At 38.4% G+C, this 25,751-nt stretch overlaps 1 protein-coding gene across 1 annotated transcript in view; it reads left to right on the forward strand.

Moving 5' to 3' along the window:
- Window positions 1–9,956, forward strand: part of oat (ornithine aminotransferase) — a 59,299-nt gene extending 49,343 nt beyond the window's left edge. Inside the window, 1 exon segment of the mRNA XM_065022909.1 lies at window positions 9,112–9,956. Coding sequence (XP_064878981.1) covers window positions 9,112–9,272 — 161 coding nt within the window. The 3' untranslated portion in view covers window positions 9,273–9,956.
- Window positions 9,957–25,751: the final 15,795 nt, after the last annotated feature.

The raw sequence follows: 25,751 nt of genomic DNA on the forward strand, positions 1-25,751 counted from the left end.
GATATATTACTGATCTGTTGATATATTACTGATCTGTTATTATAATGATATATTACTGATCTGTTGATATATTACTGATCTGTTATTATAATGATATATTACTGATCTGTTATTATAATGATATATTACTGATCTGTTATTATAATGATATATTACTGATCTGTTATTATAATGATATATTACTGATCTGTTGATATATTACTGATGTTGATATATTACTGATCTGTTATTATAATTATACTGATCTGTTATTATAATGATATATTACTGATCTGTTACTATAATGATATATTACTGATCTGTTATTATAATGATATATTACTGATCTGTTATTATAATGATATATTACTGATTATTATAATGTTACTATATAATGATATATTACTGATCTGTTGATATATTACTGATCTGTTATTATAATGATATATTACTGATCTGTTATTATAATGATATATTACTGATCTGTTGATATATTACTGATCTGTTATTATAATGATATATTACTGATCTGTTATTATAATGATATATTACTGATCTGTTGATCTATTACTGATCTGTTATTATAATGATATATTACTGATCTGTTATTATAATGATATATTACTGATCTGTTATTATAATGATATATTACTGATCTGTTATTATAATGATATATTACTGATCTGTTGATATATTACTGATCTGTTATTATAATGATATATTACTGATCTGTTATTATAATGATATATTACTGACCTGTTGATATATTACTGATCTGTTATTATAATGATATATTACTGATCTGTTATTATAATGATATATTACTGATCTGTTATTATAATGATATATTACTGATCTGTTATTATAATGATATATTACTGATCTGTTATTATAATGATATATTACTGATCTGTTGTTATAATGATATATTACTGATCTGTTATTATAATTATATATTACTGATCTGTTGATATATTACTGATCTGTTATTATAATGACATATTACTGATCTGTTATTATAATGATATATTACTGATCTGTTGATATATTACTGACCTGTTATTATAATGATATATTACTGATCTGTTGATCTATTACTGATCTGTTATTATAATGATATATTACTGATCTGTTATTATAATGATATATTACTGATCTGTTGATATATTACTGATCTGTTACTATAATGATATATTACTGATCTGTTATTATAATGATATATTACTGATCTGTTATTATAATGATATATTACTGACCTGTTGATATATTACTGATCTGTTATTATAATGATATATTACTGATCTGTTATTATAATGATATATTACTGATCTGTTATTATAATGATATATTACTGATCTGTTATTATAATGATATATTACTGATCTGTTATTATAATGATATATTACTGATCTGTTATTATAATGACATATTACTGATCTGTTATTATAATGATATATTACTGATCTGTTACTATAATGATATATTACTGATCTGTTATTATAATGATATATTACTGATCTGTTGATATATTACTGATCTGTTATTATAATGATATATTACTGACCTGTTGATATATTACTGATCTGTTATTATAATGATATATTACTGATCTGTTATTATAATTATATATTACTGATCTGTTGATATATTACTGATCTGTTGATATATTACTGATCTGTTATTATAATGATATATTACTGATCTGTTATTATAATGATATATTTCTGATCTCTTGATATATTACTGATCTGTTACTATAATGACATATTACTGATCTGTTATTATAATGATATATTACTGATCTGTTATTATAATGATATATTTCTGATCTCTTGATATATTACTGATCTGTTATTATAATGATATATTTCTGATCTCTTGATATATTACTGATCTGTTATTATAATGATATATTACTGATCTGTTATTATAATGATATATTACTGATCTGTTATTATAATGATATATTACTGATCTGTTATTATAATGATATATTACTGATCTGTTACTATAATGATATATTACTGATCTGTTATTATAATGATATATTACTGATCTGTTATTATAATGATATATTACTGATCTGTTATTATAATGATATATTACTGATCTGTTATTATAATGATATATTACTGATCTGTTATTATAATGATATATTACTGATCTGTTATTATAATGATATATTACTGATCTGTTATTATAATGATATATTACTGATCTGTTATTACTATAATTATAATGATATATTACTGATCTGTTATTATAATGATATATTACTGATCTGTTATTATAATGATATATTACTGATCTGTTATTATAATGATATATTACTGATCTGTTATTATAATGATATATTACTGATCTGTTATTATAATGATATATTACTGATCTGTTGATATATTACTGATCTGTTATTATAATGATATATTACTGATCTGTTATTATAATGATATATTACTGATCTGTTATTATAATGATATATTACTGATCTGTTGATATATTACTGATCTGTTATTATAATGATATATTACTGACCTGTTGATATATTACTGATCTGTTATTATAATGATATATTACTGATCTGTTATTATGATATATTACTGATCTGTTGATATATTACTGACCTGTTGATATATTACTGATCTGTTATTATAATGATATATTACTGATATATTACTGATCTGTTATTATAATGATATATTACTGATCTGTTGTTATAATGATATATTACTGATCTGTTATTATAATGATATATTACTGATCTGTTGATATATTACTGATCTGTTATTATAATGATATATTACTGATCTGTTATTATAATGATATATTACTGATCTGTTGATATATTACTGATCTGTTACTATAATGATATATTACTGATCTGTTATTATAATGATATATTACTGATCTGTTATTATAATGATATATTACTGATCTGTTATTATAATGATATATTACTGATCTGTTATTATAATGATATATTACTGATCTGTTATTATAATGATATATTACTGATCTGTTGATATATTACTGATCTGTTATTATAATGATATATTACTGACCTGTTATTATAATGATATATTACTGATCTGTTATTATAATGATATATTACTGATCTGTTATTATAATGATATATTACTGATCTGTTACTATAATGATATATTACTGATCTGTTATTATAATGATATATTACTGACCTGTTGATATATTACTGATCTGTTATTATAATGATATATTACTGATCTGTTATTATAATGATATATTACTGATCTGTTATTATAATGATATATTACTGATCTGTTGATATATTACTGATCTGTTATTATAATGATATATTACTGATCTGTTATTATAATGATATATTACTGATCTGTTATTATAATGATATATTACTGACCTGTTGATATATTACTGATCTGTTATTATAATGATATATTACTGATCTGTTATTATAATGATATATTACTGACCTGTTGATATATTACTGATCTGTTATTATAATGATATATTACTGATCTGTTATTATAATGATATATTACTGATCTGTTATTATAATGATATATTACTGATCTGTTATTATAATGATATATTACTGATCTGTTATTATAATGATATATTACTGATCTGTTGATCTGTATATTACTGATCTGTTATTATAATGATATATTACTGATCTGTTATTATAATGATATATTACTGATCTGTTATTATAATGATATATTACTGATCTGTTATTATAATGATATATTACTGATCTGTTATTATAATGATATATTACTGATCTGTTATTATAATGATATATTACTGATCTGTTATTATAATGATATATTACTGATCTGTTGATATATTACTGATCTGTTATTATAATGATATATTACTGATCTGTTAATATAATGATATATTACTGATCTGTTATTATAATGATATATTACTGATCTGTTATTATAATGATATATTACTGATCTGTTATTATAATGATATATTACTGATCTGTTGATATATTACTGATCTGTTGTTATTATAATGATATATTACTGATCTGTTATTATAATGATATATTACTGATCTGTTATTATAATGATATATTACTGATCTGTTGATATATTACTGATCTGTTGATATATTACTGATCTGTTATTATAATGATATATTACTGACCTGTTGATATATTACTGATCTGTTATTATAATGATATATTACTGATCTGTTATTATGATATATTACTGATCTGTTGATATATTACTGACCTGTTGATATATTACTGATCTGTTATTATAATGATATATTACTGACCTGTTGATATATTACTGATCTGTTATTATAATGATATATTACTGATCTGTTGTTATAATGATATATTACTGATCTGTTATTATAATGATATATTACTGATCTGTTATTATAATGATATATTACTGATCTGTTATTATAATGATATATTACTGATCTGTTATTATAATGATATATTACTGATCTGTTATTATAATGATATATTACTGATCTGTTGATATATTACTGATCTGTTATTATAATGATATATTACTGACCTGTTATTATAATGATATATTACTGATCTGTTATTATAATGATATATTACTGATCTGTTATTATAATTATATATTACTGATCTGTTGATATTACTGATCTGTTACTATAATGATATATTACTGATCTGTTATTATAATGATATATTACTGATCTGTTATTATAATGATATATTACTGATCTGTTATTATAATGATATATTACTGATCTGTTATTATAATGATATATTACTGATCTGTTGATATATTACTGATCTGTTACTATAATGATATATTACTGATCTGTTATTATAATGATATATTACTGATCTGTTATTATAATGATATATTACTGATCTGTTATTATAATGATATATTACTGATCTGTTATTATAATGATATATTACTGATCTGTTATTATAATGATATATTACTGATCTGTTGATATATTACTGATCTGTTATTATAATGATATATTACTGACCTGTTATTATAATGATATATTACTGATCTGTTATTATAATGATATATTACTGATCTGTTATTATAATGATATATTACTGATCTGTTGATATTACTGATCTGTTACTATAATGATATATTACTGATCTGTTACTATAATGATATATTACTGATCTGTTATTATAATGATATATTTCTGATCTCTTGATATATTACTGATCTGTTATTATAATGATATATTTCTGATCTCTTGATATATTACTGATCTGTTATTATAATGATATATTTCTGATCTCTTGATATATTACTGATCTGTTATTATAATGATATATTACTGATCTGTTATTATAATGATATATTACTGATCTGTTATTATAATGATATATTACTGATCTGTTATTATAATGATACATTACTGATCTGTTACTATAATGATATATTACTGATCTGTTATTATAATGATATATTACTGATCTGTTATTATAATGATATATTACTGATCTGTTATTATAATGATACATTACTGATCTGTTATTATAATGATACATTACTGATCTGTTATTATAATGATATATTACTGATCTGTTATTATAATGATATATTACTGATCTGTTATTATAATGATATATTACTGATCTGTTATTATAATGATATATTACTGATCTGTTATTATAATGATACATTACTGATCTGTTATTATAATGATATATTACTGATCTGTTATTATAATGATATATTACTGATCTGTTATTATAATGATATATTACTGATCTGTTGATATTACTGATTGTTGATATATGATCTGTTATTATAATGATATGTTATTATAATGATATATTACTGATCTGTTATTATAATGATATATTACTGATCTGTTATTATAATGATATATTACTGATCTGTTGATTATTACTGACCTGATATATTACTGATCTGTTATTATAATGATATATTACTGACCTGTTGATATATTACTGATCTGTTATTATAATGATATATTACTGATCTGTTATTATGATATATTACTGATCTGTTGATATATTACTGACCTGTTGATATATTACTGATCTGTTATTATAATGATATATTACTGACCTGTTGATATATTACTGATCTGTTATTATAATGATATATTACTGATCTGTTGTTATAATGATATATTACTGATCTGTTATTATAATGATATATTACTGATCTGTTGATATATTACTGATCTGTTATTATAATGATATATTACTGATCTGTTATTATAATGATATATTACTGATCTGTTGATATATTACTGATCTGTTACTATAATGATATATTACTGATCTGTTATTATAATGATATATTACTGATCTGTTATTATAATGATATATTACTGATCTGTTATTATAATGATATATTACTGATCTGTTATTATAATGATATATTACTGATCTGTTATTATAATGATATATTACTGATCTGTTGATATATTACTGATCTGTTATTATAATGATATATTACTGATCTGTTATTATAATGATATATTACTGATCTGTTATTATAATGATATATTACTGATCTGTTATTATAATGATATATTACTGATCTGTTACTATAATGATATATTACTGATCTGTTATTATAATGATATATTACTGATCTGTTGATATATTACTGATCTGTTACTATAATAATATTACCTGATATTATAATGATATATTACTGATCTGTTATTATAATGATATATGATCTGTTATTATAATGATATATTACTGATCTGTTATTATAATGATATATTACTGATCTGTTGATATATTACTGATCTGTTATTATAATGATATATTACTGATCTGTTATTATAATGATATATTACTGATCTGTTATTATAATGATATATTATTGACCTGTTGATATATTACTGATCTGTTATTATAATGATATATTACTGATCTGTTATTATAATGATATATTACTGACCTGTTGATATATTACTGATCTGTTATTATAATGATATATTACTGATCTGTTATTATAATGATATATTACTGATCTGTTATTATAATGATATATTACTGATCTGTTATTATAATGATATATTACTGATCTGTTATTATAATGATATATTACTGATCTGTTGATATATTACTGATCTGTTATTATAATGATATATTACTGATCTGTTATTATAATGATATATTACTGATCTGTTATTATAATGATATATTACTGATCTGTTACTATAATGATATATTACTGATCTGTTATTATAATGATATATTACTGATCTGTTATTATAATGATATATTACTGATCTGTTGATATATTACTGATCTGTTATTATAATGATATATTACTGATCTGTTATTATAATGATATATTACTGATCTGTTATTATAATGATATATTACTGATCTGTTATTATAATGATATATTACTGATCTGTTATTATAATGATATATTACTGATCTGTTGATATATTACTGATCTGTTATTATAATGATATATTACTGATCTGTTATTATAATGATATATTACTGATCTGTTGATATATTACTGATCTGTTGATATATTACTGATCTGTTATTATAATGATATATTACTGACCTGTTGATATATTACTGATCTGTTATTATAATGATATATTACTGATCTGTTATTATGATATATTACTGATCTGTTGATATATTACTGACCTGTTGATATATTACTGATCTGTTATTATAATGATATATTACTGACCTGTTGATATATTACTGATCTGTTATTATAATGATATATTACTGATCTGTTGTTATAATGATATATTACTGATCTGTTATTATAATGATATATTACTGATCTGTTGATATATTACTGATCTGTTACTATAATGATATATTACTGATCTGTTATTATAATGATATATTACTGATCTGTTATTATAATGATATATTACTGATCTGTTATTATAATGATATATTACTGATCTGTTATTATAATGATATATTACTGATCTGTTATTATAATGATATATTACTGATCTGTTGATATATTACTGATCTGTTATTATAATGATATATTACTGACCTGTTATTATAATGATATATTACTGATCTGTTATTATAATGATATATTACTGATCTGTTATTATAATGATATATTACTGATCTGTTGATATTACTGATCTGTTACTATAATGATATATTACTGATCTGTTACTATAATGATATATTACTGATCTGTTATTATAATGATATATTACTGACCTGTTGATATATTACTGATCTGTTATTATAATGATATATTACTGATCTGTTATTATAATGATATATTACTGATCTGTTATTATAATGATATATTACTGATCTGTTATTATAATGATATATTACTGACCTGTTGATATAATGATATTTACTGATCTGTTATTATAATGATATATTACTGATCTGTTATTATAATGATATATTACTGACCTGTTGATATATTACTGATCTGTTGATATATTACTGATCTGTTATTATAATGATATATTACTGATCTGTTATTATAATGATATATTACTGATCTGATCTGTTATTAAATGATATATTACTGACCTGTTGATATATTACTGATCTGTTATTATAATGATATATTACTGATCTGTTATTATAATGATATATTACTGATCTGTTATTATAATGATATATTACTGATCTGTTGATATATTACTGATCTGTTATTATAATGATATATTACTGATCTGTTATTATAATGATATATTACTGATCTGTTATTATAATGATATATTACTGATCTGTTACTATAATGATATATTACTGATCTGTTACTATAATGATATATTACTGATCTGTTACTATAATGATATATTACTGACCTGTTGCATGTCTTCACTAACTAACTTAACGCTCTTAAAGAGACGGTGTATCATTTTCTGTCATGCATCTCAATAGGTAGTTATTTTACACAATGTAAATACCTAATATTCCTAATGACTTTGTAATTTTAATGGCAGGTATTTGGATCAACAGTTTATCTTTTTATACTAAACAAATGTATTTACACAACATGTGCTTCTATCGATCTTAAATTTGATGTTGTTGCTCTGTAGGCTGAAGCTTTGACCCTGTGTGTGTGTGTGTGTGTGTGTGTGTGTGTGTGTGTGTGCGCGCGCTCTCTCACTTTTCTTCCCCCTCAGACTATGATGCCTGGAGAGTGTGCATGCGTCTCCGTGACAACGGACTGTTGGCCAAGCCCACCCACGGTGACATCATCCGTCTGGCCCCTCCCCTCATCATTAAAGACCACGAGGTCAGAGAGTGTGCTGACATCATCCAGAGAACCATCATGTCCTTCTAGAACCACCCGGGAACTCATTCTAGAACTCATTCTAGAACACTGGAACCAACAGTGACAGTCTTCTAATCTAACTGATCTGAAAAACAACATCTATCAATTTGCTGTGAACTATCATCTATTGGAATATGTTACTAACTCTAAGCAGTACTCTCGTAATAAGTTAATTTACTATGAGAATGTATGTGGAGAATTGTTTTTGGTTTTGGTTTTCCACAGTACTGACATTTTGTCGTAATGTCAATCTAAGCATCATCCGATCCTGAGAAGGTTTTCTCTTTTGAAGTGCTGGGACTGAAATGAGTTTTACAGGGTAACTAACACTGCTGCTCCGAAGCAACTTGGGATGACCTTTAACCCAGGGATGTTTTTCACTCTTGCATCTGCTTAGCTGGAAGACGGTTCAGATACTGATTTAATTTAGTTGTTAAATCTGTCAACTACTACTGCAGCAAAAATGTAAAAAGAAAATGTAATGTGCTTAAAACGAAACGTTTTTCACTTTCTAAAACGGAGCAGTGTTTTAAAAACAAAGAAACATAATTTAATTATTTAAATGTTAAAGTAATTTATTTGCTTGTTGGTGAAATGAGAAAAAAATGTTTTACTGAAAGACATAACCAATAAGGATATTTTAAGTATTTAAAGGGGAATATTTTAAACAATAAAAACTATGAATGAATTGAACTGCTGTTCTGTTCGGTTATTCTAACAAACCACAGAAACCCTTTAATAAACGGTAGTAGGTGCACTACTACCCTATAGGCCCTGGTCTAAAGTAGTGCACTACTACCCTATAGGCCCTGGTCTAAAGTAGTGCACTACTACCCTATAGGCCCTGGTCTAAAGTAGTGCACTACTACCCTATAGGCCCTGGTCTAAAGTAGTGCACTACTACCCTATAGGCCCTGGTCTAAAGTAGTGCACTACTACCCTATAGGCCCTGGTCTAAAGTAGTGCACTACTACCCTATAGGCCCTGGTCTAAAGTAGTGCACTACTACCCTATAGGCCCTGGTCTAAAGTAGTGCACTACTACCCTATAGACCCTGGTCTAAGGTAGTGCACTACTACCCTATAGGCCCTGGTCTAAAGTAGTGCACTACTACCCTGGTCTATAGTGCACTACCCCTATGGCCCTGGTCTAAAGTAGTGCACTACTACCCTATAGGCCCTGGTCTAAAGTAGTGCACTACTACCCTATAGGCCCTGGTCTAAAGTAGTGCACTACTACCCTATAGGCCCTGGTCTAAAGTAAAGGCCCTGGTCTAAAGTAGTGCACTACTACCCTATAGGCCCTGGTCTAAAGTAATGCACTACTACCCTATAGGCCCTGGTCTAAAGTAGTGCACTACTACCCTATAGGCCCTGGTCTAAAGTAGTGCACTACTACCCTATAGGCCCTGGTCTAAAGTAGTGCACTACTACCCTATAAACCCTGGTCTAAAGTAGTGCACTACCCTACCCTGGTCTATAGGCCCTGGTCTGGTCTAAGTAGTGCACTACTACCCTATAGGCCCTGGTCTAAAGTAGTGCACTACTACCCTATAGGCCCTGGTCTAAAGTAGTGCACTACTACCCTATAGGCCCTGGTCTAAAGTAGTGCACTACTACCCTATAGGCCCTGGTCTAAAGTAGTGCACTACTACCCTATAGGCCCTGGTCTAAAGTAGTGCACTACTACCCTATAGGCCTGGTCTAAAGTAGTGCACTACTACCCTATAGGCCCTGGTCTAAAGTAGTGCACTACTACCCTATAGGCCCTGGTCTAAAGTAGTGCACTACTACCCTATAGGCCCTGGTCTAAAGTAGTGCACTACTACCCTATAGGCCCTGGTCTAAAGTAGTGCACTACTACCCTATAGGCCCTGGTCTAAAGTAGTGCACTACTACCCTATAGGCCCTGGTCTAAAGTAGTGCACTACTACCCTATAGGCCCTGGTCTAAAGTAGTGCACTACTACCCTATAGGCCCTGGTCTAAAGTAGTGCACTACTACCCTATAGGCCCTGGTCTAAAGTAGTGCACTACTACCCTATAGGCCCTGGTCTAAAGTAGTGCACTACTACCCTATAGGCCCTGGTCTAAAGTAGTGCACTACTACCCTATAGGCCCTGGTCTAAAGTAGTGCACTACTACCCTATAGGCCCTGGTCTAAAGTAGTGCACTACTACCCTATAGGCCCTGGTCTAAAGTAGTGCACTACTACCCTATAGGCCCTGGTCTAAAGTAGTGCACTACTACCCTATAGGCCCTGGTCTAAAGTAGTGCACCCTATAGGCCCTGGTCTAAAGTAGTGCTACCCTATAGGCCCTGGTCTAAAGTAGTGCACTACTACCCTATAGGCCCTGGTCTAAAGTAGTGCACTACTACCCTATAGGCCCTGGTCTAAAGTAGTGCACTACTACCCTATAGGCCCTGGTCTAAAGTAGTGCACTACTACCCTATAGGCCCTGGTCTAAAGTAGTGCACTACTACCCTATAGGCCCTGGTCTAAAGTAGTGCACTACTACCCTATAGGCCCTGGTCTAAAGTAGTGCACTACTACCCTATAGGCCCTGGTCTAAAGTAGTGCACTACTACCCTATAGGCCCTGGTCTAAAGTAGTGCACTACTACCCTATAGGCCCTGGTCTAAAGTAGTGCACTACTACCCTATAGGCCCTGGTCTAAAGTAGTGCACTACTACCCTATAGGCCCTGGTCTAAAGTAGTGCACTACTACCCTATAGGCCCTGGTCTAAAGTAGTGCACTACTACCCTATAGGCCCTGGTCTAAAGTAGTGCACTACTACCCTATAGGCCCTGGTCTAAAGTAGTGCACTACTACCCTATAGGCCCTGGTCTAAAGTAGTGCACTACTACCCTATAGGCCCTGGTCTAAAGTAGTGCACTACTACCCTATAGGCCCTGGTCTAAAGTAGTGCACTACTACCCTATAGGCCCTGGTCTAAAGTAGTGCACTACTACCCTATAGGCCCTGGTCTAAAGTAGTGCACTACTACCCTATAGGCCCTGGTCTAAAGTAGTGCACTACTACCCTATAGGCCCTGGTCTAAAGTAGTGCACTACTACCCTATAGGCCCTGGTCTAAAGTAGTGCACTACTACCCTATAGGCCCTGGTCTAAAGTAGTGCACTACTACCCTATAGGCCCTGGTCTAAAGTAGTGCACTACTACCCTATAGGCCCTGGTCTAAAGTAGTGCACTACTACCCTATAGGCCCTGGTCTAAAGTAGTGCACTACTACCCTATAGGCCCTGGTCTAAAGTAGTGCACTACTACCCTATAGGCCCTGGTCTAAAGTAGTGCACTACTACCCTATAGGCCCTGGTCTAAAGTAGTGCACTACTACCCTATAGGCCCTGGTCTAAAGTAGTGCACTACTACCCTATAGGCCCTGGTCTAAAGTAGTGCACTACTACCCTATAGGCCCTGGTCTAAAGTAGTGCACTACTACCCTATAGGCCCTGGTCTAAAGTAGTGCACTACTACCCTATAGGCCCTGGTCTAAAGTAGTGCACTACTACCCTATAGGCCCTGGTCTAAAGTAGTGCACTACTACCCTATAGGCCCTGGTCTAAAGTAGTGCACTACTACCCTATAGGCCCTGGTCTAAAGTAGTGCACTACTACCCTATAGGCCCTGGTCTAAAGTAGTGCACTACTACCCTATAGGCCCTGGTCTAAAGTAGTGCACTACTACCCTATAGGCCCTGGTCTAAAGTAGTGCACTACTACCCTATAGGCCCTGGTCTAAAGTAGTGCACTACTACCCTATAGGCCCTGGTCTAAAGTAGTGCACTACTACCCTATAGGCCCTGGTCTAAAGTAGTGCACTACTACCCTATAGGCCCTGGTCTAAAGTAGTGCACTACTACCCTATAGGCCCTGGTCTAAAGTATACTACCTATAGCCCTGGTCTAAAGTAGTGCACTACTACCCTATAGGCCCTGGTCTAAAGTAGTGCACTACTACCCTATAGGCCCTGGTCTAAAGTAGTGCACTACTACCCTATAGGCCCTGGTCTAAAGTAGTGCACTACTACCCTATAGGCCCTGGTCTAAAGTAGTGCACTACTACCCTATAGGCCCTGGTCTAAAGTAGTGCACTACTACCCTATAGGCCCTGGTCTAAAGTAGTGCACTACTACCCTATAGGCCCTGGTCTAAAGTAGTGCACTACTACCCTATAGGCCCTGGTCTAAAGTAGTGCACTACTACCCTATAGGCCCTGGTCTAAAGTAGTGCACTACCCTATAGGCCCTGGTCTAAAGTAGTGCACTACTACCCTATAGGCCCTGGTCTAAAGTAGTGCACTACTACCCTATAGGCCCTGGTCTAAAGTAGTGCACTACTACCCTATAGGCCCTGGTCTAAAGTAGTGCACTACTACCTATAGGCCCTGGTCTAAAGTAGTGCACTACTACCCTATAGGCCCTGGTCTAAAGTAGTGCACTACTACCCTATAGGCCCTGGTCTAAAGTAGTGCACTACTACCCTATAGGCCCTGGTCTAAAGTAGTGCACTACTACCCTATAGGCCCTGGTCTAAAGTAGTGCACTACTACCCTATAGGCCCTGGTCTAAAGTAGTGCACTACTACCCTATAGGCCCTGGTCTAAAGTAGTGCACTACTACCCTATAGGCCCTGGTCTAAAGTAGTGCACTACTACCCTATAGGCCCTGGTCTAAAGTAGTGCACTACTACCCTATAGGCCCTGGTCTAAAGTAGTGCACTACTACCCTATAGGCCCTGGTCTAAAGTAGTGCACTACTACCCTATAGGCCCTGGTCTAAAGTAGTGCACTACTACCCTATAGGCCCTGGTCTAAAGTAGTGCACTACTACCCTATAGGCCCTGGTCTAAAGTAGTGCACTACTACCCTATAGGCCCTGGTCTAAAGTAGTGCACTACTACCCTATAGGCCCTGGTCTAAAGTAGTGCACTACTACCCTATAGGCCCTGGTCTAAAGTAGTGCACTACTACCCTATAGGCCCTGGTCTAAAGTAGTGCACTACTACCCTATAGGCCCTGGTCTAAAGTAGTGCACTACTACCCTATAGGCCCTGGTCTAAAGTAGTGCACTACTACCCTATAGGCCCTGGTCTAAAGTAGTGCACTACTACCCTATAGGCCCTGGTCTAAAGTAGTGCACTACTACCCTATAGGCCCTGGTCTAAAGTAGTGCACTACTACCCTATAGGCCCTGGTCTAAAGTAGTGCACTACTACCCTATAGGCCCTGGCCTGGTCTAAAGTAGTGCACTACTACCCTATAGGGCCTGGTCTAAAGTAGTGCACTACTACCCTATAGGCCCTGGTCTAAAGTAGTGCACTACTACCCTATAGGCCCTGGTCTAAAGTAGTGCACTACTACCCTATAGGCCCTGGTCTAAAGTAGTGCACTACTACCCTATAGGCCCTGGTCTAAAGTAGTGCACTACTACCCTATAGGCCCTGGTCTAAAGTAGTGCACTACTACCCTATAGGCCCTGGTCTAAAGTAGTGCACTACTACCCTATAGGCCCTGGTCTAAAGTAGTGCACTACTACCCTATAGGGCCTGGTCTAAAGTAGTGCACTACTACCCTATAGTCCCTGGTCTAAAGTAGTGCACTACTACCCTATAGGCCCTGGTCTAAAGTAGTGCACTACTACCCTATAGGCCCTGGTCTAAAGTAGTGCACTACTACCCTATAGGCCCTGGTCTAAAGTAGTGCACTACTACCCTATAGGCCCTGGTCTAAAGTAGTGCACTACTACCCTATAGGCCCTGGTCTAAAGTAGTGCACTACTACCCTATAGGCCCTGGTCTAAAGTAGTGCACTACTACCCTATAGGCCCTGGTCTAAAGTAGTGCACTACTACCCTATAGGCCCTGGTCTAAAGTAGTGCACTACTACCCTATAGGCCCTGGTCTAAAGTAGTGCACTACTACCCTATAGGCCCTGGTCTAAAGTAGTGCACTACTACCCTATAGGCCCTGGTCTAAAGTAGTGCACTACTACCCTATAGGCCCTGGTCTAAAGTAGTGCACTACTACCCTATAGGCCCTGGTCTAAAGTAGTGCACTACTACCCTATAGGCCCTGGTCTAAAGTAGTGCACTACTACCCTATAGGCCCTGGTCTAAAGTAGTGCACTACTACCCTATAGGCCCTGGTCTAAAGTAGTGCACTACTACCCTATAGGCCCTGGTCTAAAAGTAGTGCACTACTACCCTATAGGCCCTGGTCTAAAGTAGTGCACTACTACCCTATAGGCCCTGGTCTAAAGTAGTGCACTACTACCCTATAGGCCCTGGTCTAAAGTAGTGCACTACTACCCTATAGGCCTGGTCTAAAGTAGTGCACTACCCTATAGGCCCTGGTCTAAAGTAGTGCACTACTACCCTATAGGCCCTGGTCTAAAGTAGTGCACTACTACCCTATAGGCCCTGGTCTAAAGTAGTGCACTACTACCCTATAGGCCCTGGTCTAAAGTAGTGCACTACCCTATAGGCCCTGGTCTAGGCCCTGGGTCTAAAGTAGTGCACTACTACCCTATAGGCCCTGGTCTAAAGTAGTGCACTACTACCCTATAGGCCCTGGTCTAAAGTAGTGCACTACTACCCTATAGGCCCTGGTCTAAAGTAGTGCACTACTACCCTATAGGCCCTGGTCTAAAGTAGTGCACTACTACCCTATAGGCCCTGGTCTAAAGTAGTGCACTACTACCCTATAGGCCCTGGTCTAAAGTAGTGCACTACTACCCTATAGGCCCTGGTCTAAAGTAGTGCACTACTACCCTATAGGCCCTGGTCTAAAGTAGTGCACTACTACCCTATAGGCCCTGGTCTAAAGTAGTGCACTACTACCCTATAGGCCCTGGTCTAAAGTAGTGCACTACTACCCTATAGGCCCTGGTCTAAAGTAGTGCACTACTACCCTATAGGCCCTGGTCTAAAGTAGTGCACTACTACCCTATAGGCCCTGGTCTAAAGTAGTGCACTACTACCCTATAGGCCCTGGTCTAAAGTAGTGCACTACTACCCTATAGGCCCTGGTCTAAAGTAGTGCACTACTACCCTATAGGCCCTGGTCTAAAGTAGTGCACTACTACCCTATAGGCCCTGGTCTAAAGTAGTGCACTACTACCCTATAGGCCCTGGTCTAAAGTAGTGCCCTACCCTATAGGCCCTGGTCTAAAGTAGTGCACTACTACCCTATAGGCCCTGGTCTAAAGTAGTGCACTACTACCCTATAGGCCCTGGTCTAAAGTAGTGCACTACTACCCTATAGGCCCTGGTCTAAAGTAGTGCACTACTACCCTATAGGCCCTGGTCTAAAGTAGTGCACTACTACCCTATAGGCCCTGGTCTAAAGTAGTGCACTACTACCCTATAGGCCCTGGTCTAAAGTAGTGCACTACTGGCCCTGGTCTAAAGTAGTGCACTACTACCCTATAGGCCCTGGTCTAAAGTAGTGCACTACTACCCTATAGGCCCTGGTCTAAAGTAGTGCACTACTACCCTATAGGCCCTGGTCTAAAGTAGTGCACTACTACCCTATAGGCCCTGGTCTAAAAGTAGTGCACTACTACCCTATAGGCCCTGGTCTAAAGTAGTGCACTACTACCCTATAGGCCCTGGTCTAAAGTAGTGCACTACTACCCTATAGGCCCTGGTCTAAAGTAGTGCACTACTACCCTATAGGCCCTGGTCTAAAGTAGTGCACTACTACCCTATAGGCCCTGGTCTAAAGTAGTGCACTACTACCCTATAGGCCCTGGTCTAAAGTAGTGCACTACTACCCTATAGGCCCTGGTCTAAAGTAGTGCCCTGGTGGTCTAAAGTAGTGCACTACTACCCTATAGGCCCTGGTCTAAAGTAGTGCACTACTACCCTATAGGCCCTGGTCACTAAAGTAGTGCACTACTACCCTATAGGCCCTGGTCTAAAGTAGTGCACTACTACCCTATAGGCCCTGGTCTAAAGTAGTGCACTACTACCCTATAGGCCCTGGTCTAAAGTAGTGCACTACTACCCTATAGGCCCTGGTCTAAAGTAGTGCACTACTACCCTATAGGCCCTGGTCTAAAGTAGTGCACTACTACCCTATAGACCCTGGTCTAAAGTAGTGCACTACTACCCTATAGGCCCTGTAGTGCACTACTACCCTAAAGTAGTGCACTACTACCCTATAGGCCCTGGTCTAAAGTAGTGCACTACTACCCTATAGGCCCTGGTCTAAAGTAGTGCACTACTACCCTATAGGCCCTGGTCTAAAGTAGTGCACTACTACCCTATAGGCCCTGGTCTAAAGTAGTGCACTACTACCCTATAGGCCCTGGTCTAAAGTAGTGCACTACTACCCTATAGGGTCCTGGTCTAAAGTAGTGCACTACTACCCTATAGGCCCTGGTCTAAAGTAGTGCACTACTACCCTATAGGCCCTGGTCTAAAGTAGTGCACTACTACCCTATAGGGTCTAAAGTAGTGCACCTGGTCTAAAGTAGTGCACTACTACCCTATAGGCCCTGGTCTAAAGTAGTGCACTACTACCCTATAGGCCCTGGTCTAAAGTAGTGCACTACTACCCTATAGGCCCTGGTCTAAAGTAGTGCACTACTACCCTATAGGCCCTGGTCTAAAGTAGTGCACTACTACCCTATAGGCCCTGGTCTAAAGTAGTGCACTACTACCCTATAGGCCCTGGTCTAAAGTAGTGCACTACTACCCTATAGCCCTGGTCTAAAAAGTAGTGCACTACTACCCTATAGGCCCTGGTCTAAAGTAGTGCACTACTACCCTGGGTCTAAAGTAGTGCACTACTACCCTATAGGCCCTGGTCTAAAGTAGTGCACTACTACCCTATAGGCCCTGGTCTAAAGTAGTGCACTACTACCCTATAGGCCCTGGTCTAAAGTAGTGCACTACTACCCTATAGGCCCTGGTCTAAAGTAGTGCACTACTACCCTATAGGCCCTGGTCTAAAGTAGTGCACTACTACCCTATAGGCCCTGGTCTAAAGTAGTGCACTACTACCCTATAGGCCCTGGTCTAAAGTAGTGCACTACTACCCTATAGGCCCTGGTCTAAAGTAGTGCACTACTACCCTATAGGCCCTGGTCTAAAGTAGTGCACTACTACCCTATAGGCCCTGGTCTAAAGTAGTGCACTACTACCCTATAGGCCCTGGTCTAAAGTAGTGCACTACTACCCTATAGGCCCTGGTCTAAAGTAGTGCACTACTACCCTATAGGCCCTGGTCTAAAGTAGTGCACTACTACCCTATAGGCCCTGGTCTAAAGTAGTGCACTACTACCCTATAGGCCCTGGTCTAAAGTAGTGCACTACTACCCTATAGGCCCTGGTCTAAAGTAGTGCACTACTACCCTATAGGCCCTGGTCTAACTAGTAGTAGTGCACTACTACCCTATAGGCCCTGGTCTAAAGTAGTGCACTACTACCCTATAGGCCCTGGTCTAAAGTAGTGCACTACTACCCTATAGGCCCTGGTCTAAAGTAGTGCACTACTACCCTATAGGCCCTGGTCTAAAGTAGTGCACTACTACCCTATAGGCCCTGGTCTAAAGTAGTGCACTACTACCCTATAGGCCCTGGTCTAAAGTAGTGCACTACTACCCTATAGGCCCTGGTCTAAAGTAGTGCACTACTACCCTATAGGCCCTGGTGGTCTAAAGTAGTGCACTACTACCCTATAGGCCCTGGTCTAAAGTAGTGCACTACTACCCTATAGGCCCTGGTCTAAAGTAGTGCACTACTACCCTATAGGCCCTGGTCTAAAGTAGTGCACTACTACCCTATAGGCCCTGGTCTAAAGTAGTGCACTACTACCCTATAGGCCCTGGTCTAAAGTAGTGCACTACTACCCTATAGGCCCTGGTCTAAAGTAGTGCACTACTACCCTATAGGCCCTGGTCTAAAGTAGTGGTCTAAAGTAGTGCACTACCCTATAGGCCCTGGTCTAAAGTAGTGCACTACTACCCTATAGGCCCTGGTCTAAAGTAGTGCACTACTACCCTATAGGCCCTGGTCTAAAGTAGTGCACTACTACCCTATAGGCCCTGGTCTAAAGTAGTGCACTACTACCCTATAGGCCCTGGTCTAAAGTAGTGCACTACTACCCTATAGGCCCTGGTCTAAAGTAGTGCACTACTACCCTATAGGCCCTGGTCTAAAGTAGTGCACTACTACCCTATAGGCCCTGGTCTAAAGTAGTGCACTACTACCCTATAGGCCCTGGTCTAAAGTAGTGCACTACTACCCTATAGGCCCTGGTCTAAAGTAGTGCACTACTACCCTATAGGCCCTGGTCTAAAGTAGTGCACTACTACCCTATAGGCCCTGGTCTAAAGTAGTGCACTACTACCCTATAGGCCCTGGTCTAAAGTAGTGCACTACTACCCTATAGGCCCTGGTCTAAAGTAGTGCACTACTACCCTATAGGCCCTGGTCTAAAGTAGTGCACTACTACCCTATAGGCCCTGGTCTAAAGTAGTGCACTACTACCCTATAGGCCCTGGTCTAAAGTAGTGCACTACTACCCTATAGGCCCTGGTCTAAAGTAGTGCACTACTACCCTATAGGCCCTGGTCTAAAGTAGTGCACTACTACCCTATAGGCCCTGGTCTAAAGTAGTGCACTACTACCCTATAGGCCCTGGTCTAAAGTAGTGCACTACTACCCTATAGGCCCTGGTCTAAAGTAGTGCACTACTACCCTATAGGCCCTGGTCTAAAGTAGTGCACTACTACCCTATAGGCCCTGGTCTAAAGTAGTGCACTACTACCCTATAGGCCCTGGTCTAAAGTAGTGCACTACTACCCTATAGGCCCTGGTCTAAAGTAGTGCACTACTACCCTATAGGCCCTGGTCTAAAGTAGTGCACTACTACCCTATAGGCCCTGGTCTAAAGTAGTGCACTACTACCCTATAGGCCCTGGTCTAAAGTAGTGCACTACTACCCTATAGGCCCTGGTCTAAAGTAGTGCACTACTACCCTATAGGCCCTGGTCTAAAGTAGTGCACTACTACCCTATAGGCCCTGGTCTAAAGTAGTGCACTACTACCCTATAGGCCCTGGTCTAAAGTAGTGCACTACTACCCTATAGGCCCTGGTCTAAAGTAGTGCACTACTACCCTATAGGCCCTGGTCTAAAGTAGTGCACTACTACCCTATAGGCCCTGGTCTAAAGTAGTGCACTACTACCCTATAGGCCCTGGTCTAAAGTAGTGCACTACTACCCTATAGGCCCTGGTCTAAAGTAGTGCACTACTACCCTATAGGCCCTGGTCTAAAGTAGTGCACTACTACCCTATAGGCCTGGTCTAAAGTAGTGCACTACTACCCTATAGGCCCTGGTCTAAAGTAGTGCACTACTACCCTATAGGCCCTGGTCTAAAGTAGTGCACTACTACCCTATAGGCCCTGGTCTAAAGTAGTGCACTACTACCCTATAGGCCCTGGTCTAAAGTAGTGCACTACTACCCTATAGGCCCTGGTCTAAAGTAGTGCACTACTACCCTATAGGCCCTGGTCTAAAGTAGTGCACTACTACCCTATAGGCCCTGGTCTAAAGTAGTGCACTACTACCCTATAGGCCCTGGTCTAAAGTAGTGCACTACTACCCTATAGGCCCTGGTCTAAAGTAGTGCACTACTACCCTATAGGCCCTGGTCTAAAGTAGTGCACTACTACCCTATAGGCCCTGGTCTAAAGTAGTGCACTACTACCCTATAGGCCCTGGTCTAAAGTAGTGCACTACTACCCTATAGGCCCTGGTCTAAAGTAGTGCACTACTACCCTATAGGCCCTGGTCTAAAGTAGTGCACTACTACCCTATAGGCCCTGGTCTAAAGTAGTGCACTACTACCCTATAGGCCCTGGTCTAAAGTAGTGCACTACTACCCTATAGGCCCTGGTCTGGTAGTGCTACTAAAGTAAAGTAGTGCACTACTACCCTATAGGCCCTGGTCTAAAGTAGTGCACTACTACCCTATAGGCCCTGGTCTAAAGTAGTGCACTACTACCCTATAGGCCCTGGTCTAAAGTAGTGCACTACTACCCTATAGGCCCTGGTCTAAAGTAGTGCACTACTACCCTATACGTCCTGGTCTAAAGTAGTGCACTACTACCCTATAGGCCCTGGTCTAAAGTAGTGCACTACTACCCTATAGGCCCTGGTCTAAAGTAGTGCACTACTACCCTATAGGCCCTGGTCTAAAGTAGTGCACTACTACCCTATAGGCCCTGGTCTAAAGTAGTGCACTACTACCCTATAGGCCCTGGTCTAAAGTAGTGCACTACTACCCTATAGGCCCTGGTCTAAAGTAGTGCACTACTACCCTATAGGCCCTGGTCTAAAGTAGTGCACTACTACCCTATAGGCCCTGGTCTAAAGTAGTGCACTACTACCCTATAGGCCCTGGTCTAAAGTAGTGCACTACTACCCTATAGGCCCTGGTCTAAAGTAGTGCACTACTACCCTATAGGCCCTGGTCTAAAGTAGTGCACTACTACCCTATAGGCCCTGGTCTAAAGTAGTGCACTACTACCCTATAGTCACTGGTCTAAAGTAGTGCACTACTACCCTTTAGACCCTGGTCTAAAGTAGTGCACTACTACCCTATAGGCCCTGGTCTAAAGTAGTGCACTACTACCCTATAGGCCCTGGTCTAAAGTAGTGCACTACTACCCTATAGGCCCTGGTCTAAAGTAGTGCACTACTACCCTATAGGCCCTGGTCTAAAGTAGTGCACTACTACCCTATAGGCCCTGGTCTAAAGTAGTGCACTACTACCCTATAGGCCCTGGTCTAAAGTAGTGCACTACTACCCTATAGGCCCTGGTCTAAAGTAGTGCACTACTACCCTATAGGCCCTGGTCTAAAGTAGTGCACTACTACCCTATAGGCCCTGGTCTAAAGTAGTGCACTACTACCCTATAGGCCCTGGTCTAAAGTAGTGCACTACTACCCTATAGGCCCTGGTCTAAAGTAGTGCACTACTACCCTATAGGCCCTGGTCTAAAGTAGTGCACTACTACCCTATAGGCCCTGGTCTAAAGTAGTGCACTACTAAAGTAGTGCCCCCTATAGGCCCTGGTCTAAAGTAGTGCACTACTACCCTATAGGCCCTGGTCTAAAGTAGTGCACTACTACCCTATAGGCCCTGGTCTAAAGTAGTGCACTACTACCCTATAGGCCCTGGTCTAAAGTAGTGCACTACTACCCTATAGGCCCTGGTCTAAAGTAGTGCACTACTACCCTATAGGCCCTGGTCTAAAGTAGTGCACTACTACCCTATAGGCCCTGGTCTAAAGTAGTGCACTACTACCCTATAGGCCCTGGTCTAAAGTAGTGCACTACTACCCTATAGGCCCTGGTCTAAAGTAGTGCACTACTACCCTATAGGCCCTGGTCTAAAGTAGTGCACTACTACCCTGGTCTATAGGCCCTGGTCTAAAGTAGTGCACTACTACCCTATAGGCCCTGGTCTAAAGTAGTGCACTACTACCCTATAGGCCCTGGTCTAAAGTAGTGCACTACCCTACCCTATAGGCCCTGGTCTAAAGTAGTGCACTACTACCCTATAGGCCCTGGTCTAAAGTAGTGCACTACTACCCTATAGGCCCTGGTCTAAAGTAGTGCACTACTACCCTATAGGCCCTGGTCTAAAGTAGTGCACTACTACCCTATAGGCCCTGGTCTAAAGTAGTGCACTACTACCCTATAGGCCCTGGTCTAAAGTAGTGCACTACTACCCTATAGGCCCTGGTCTAAAGTAGTGCACTACTACCCTATAGGCCCTGGTCTAAAGTAGTGCACTACTACCCTATAGGCCCTGGTCTAAAGTAGTGCACTACTACCCTATAGGCCCTGGTCTAAAGTAGTGCACTACTACCCTATAGGCCCTGGTCTAAAGTAGTGCACTACTACCCTATAGGCCCTGGTCTAAAGTAGTGCACTACTACCCTATAGGCCCTGGTCTAAAGTAGTGCACTACTACCCTATAGGCCCTGGTCTAAAGTACTACCCTATAGTGGTCTAAAGTAGTGCACTACTACCCTATAGGCCCTGGTCTAAAGTAGTGCACTACTACCCTATAGGCCCTGGTCTAAAGTAGTGCACTACTACCCTATAGGCCCTGGTCTAAAGTAGTGCACTACTACCCTATAGGCCCTCTAAAGTAGGTCTAATCTAAGTAGTGCACTACTACCCTATAGGCCCTGGTCTAAAGTCTAAAGTAGTAGTGCACTACTACCCTATAGGCCCTGGTCTAAAGTAGTGCACTACTACCCTATAGGCCCTGGTCTAAAGTAGTGCACTACTACCCTATAGGCCCTGGTCTAAAGTAGTGCACTACTACCCTATAGGCCCTGGTCTAAAGTAGTGCACTACTACCCTATAGGCCCTGGTCTAAAGTAGTGCACTACTACCCTATAGGCCCTGGTCTAAAGTAGTGCACTACTACCCTATAGGCCCTGGTCTAAAGTAGTGCACTACTACCCTATAGGCCTGGTCTAAAGTAGTGCACTACTACCCTATAGGCCTGGTCTAAAGTAGTGCACTACTACCCTATAGGCCCTGGTCTAAAGTAGTGCACTACTACCCTGGTCTAAAGTAGTCACCTGGTCTAAAGTAGTGCACTACTACCCTATAGGCCCTGGTCTAAAGTAGTGCACTACTACCCTATAGGCCCTGGTCTAAAGTAGTGCACTACTACCCTATAGGCCCTGGTCTAAAGTAGTGCACTACTACCCTATAGGCCTGGTCTAAAGTAGTGCACTACTACCCTATAGGGCCACTGGTCTAAAGTAGTGCACTACTACCCTATAGGCACTGGTCTAAAGTAGTGCACTACTACCCTATAGGCCCTGGTCTAAAGTAGTGCACTACTACCCTATAGGCCCTGGTCTAAAGTAGTGCACTACTACCCTATAGGCCCTGGTCTAAAGTAGTGCACTACTACCCTATAGGCCTGGTCTAAAGTAGTGCACTACTACCCTATAGGCCCTGGTCTAAAGTAGTGCACTACTACCCTATAGGCACTGGTCTAAAGTAGTGCACTACTACCCTATAGGCCCTGGTCTAAAGTAGTGCACTACTACCCTATAGGCCCTGGTCTAAAGTAGTGCACTACTACATAGGCCCTGGTCTAAAGTAGTGCACTACTACCCTATAGGCCCTGGTCTAAAGTAGTGCACTACTACCCTATAGTGGTCTAAAGTAGTGCACTACTACCCTATAGGCCCTGGTCTAAAGTAGTGCACTACTACCCTATAGGCCCTGGTCTAAAGTAGTGCACTACTACCCTATAGGCCCTGGTCTAAAGTAGTGCACTACTACCCTATAGGCCCTGGTCTAAAGTAGTGCACTACTACCCTATAGGCCCTGGTCTAAAGTAGTGCACTACTACCCTATAGGCCCTGGTCTAAAGTAGTGCACTACTACCCTATAGGCCCTGGTCTAAAGTAGTGCACTACTACCCTATAGGCCCTGGTCTAAAGTAGTGCACTACTACCCTATAGGCCCTGGTCTAAAGTAGTGCACTACTACCCTATAGGCCCTGGTCTAAAGTAGTGCACTACTACCCTATAGGCCCTGGTCTAAAGTAGTGCACTACTACCCTATAGGCCCTGGTCTAAAGTAGTGCACTACTACCCTATAGGCCCTGGTCTAAAGTAGTGCACTACTACCCTATAGGCCCTGGTCTAAAGTAGTGCACTACTACCTATAGGCCCTGGTCTAAAGTAGTGCACTACTACCCTATAGGCCCTGGTCTAAAGTAGTGCACTACTACCCTATAGGCCCTGGTCTAAAGTAGTGCACTACTACCCTATAGGCCCTGGTCTAAAGTAGTGCACTACTACCCTATAGGCCCTGGTCTAAAGTAGTGCACTACTACCCTATAGGCCCTGGTCTAAAGTAGTGCCCTACTGGTCTAAAGTAGTGCACTACCCTATAGGTGCCTGGTCTAAAGTAGTGCACTACTACCCTATAGGCCCTGGTCTAAAGTAGTGCACTACTACCCTATAGGCCCTGGTCTAAAGTAGTGCACTACTACCCTATAGGCCCTGGTCTAAAGTAGTGCACTACTACCCTATAGGCCCTGGTCTAAAGTAGTGCACTACTACCCTATAGGCCCTGGTCTAAAGTAGTGCACTACTACCCTATAGGCCCTGGTCTAAAGTAGTGCACTACTACCCTATAGGCCCTGGTCTAAAGTAGTGCACTACTACCCTATAGGGTCCTGGTCTAAAGTAGTGCACTACTACCCTATAGGCCCTGGTCTAAAGTAGTGCACTACTACCCTATAGGCCCTGGTCTAAAGTAGTGCACTACTACCCTATAGGCCCTGGTCTAAAGTAGTGCACTACTACCCTATAGGCCCTGGTCTAAAGTAGTGCACTACTACCCTATAGGCCCTGGTCTAAAGTAGTGCACTACTACCCTATAGGCCCTGGTCTAAAGTAGTGCACTAC

The sequence above is a fragment of the Oncorhynchus nerka genome, linkage group LG10 (genome assembly GCF_034236695.1).
Source record: "Oncorhynchus nerka isolate Pitt River linkage group LG10, Oner_Uvic_2.0, whole genome shotgun sequence".
In the NCBI taxonomy this organism is placed as follows: Eukaryota; Metazoa; Chordata; class Actinopteri; order Salmoniformes; family Salmonidae; genus Oncorhynchus; species Oncorhynchus nerka.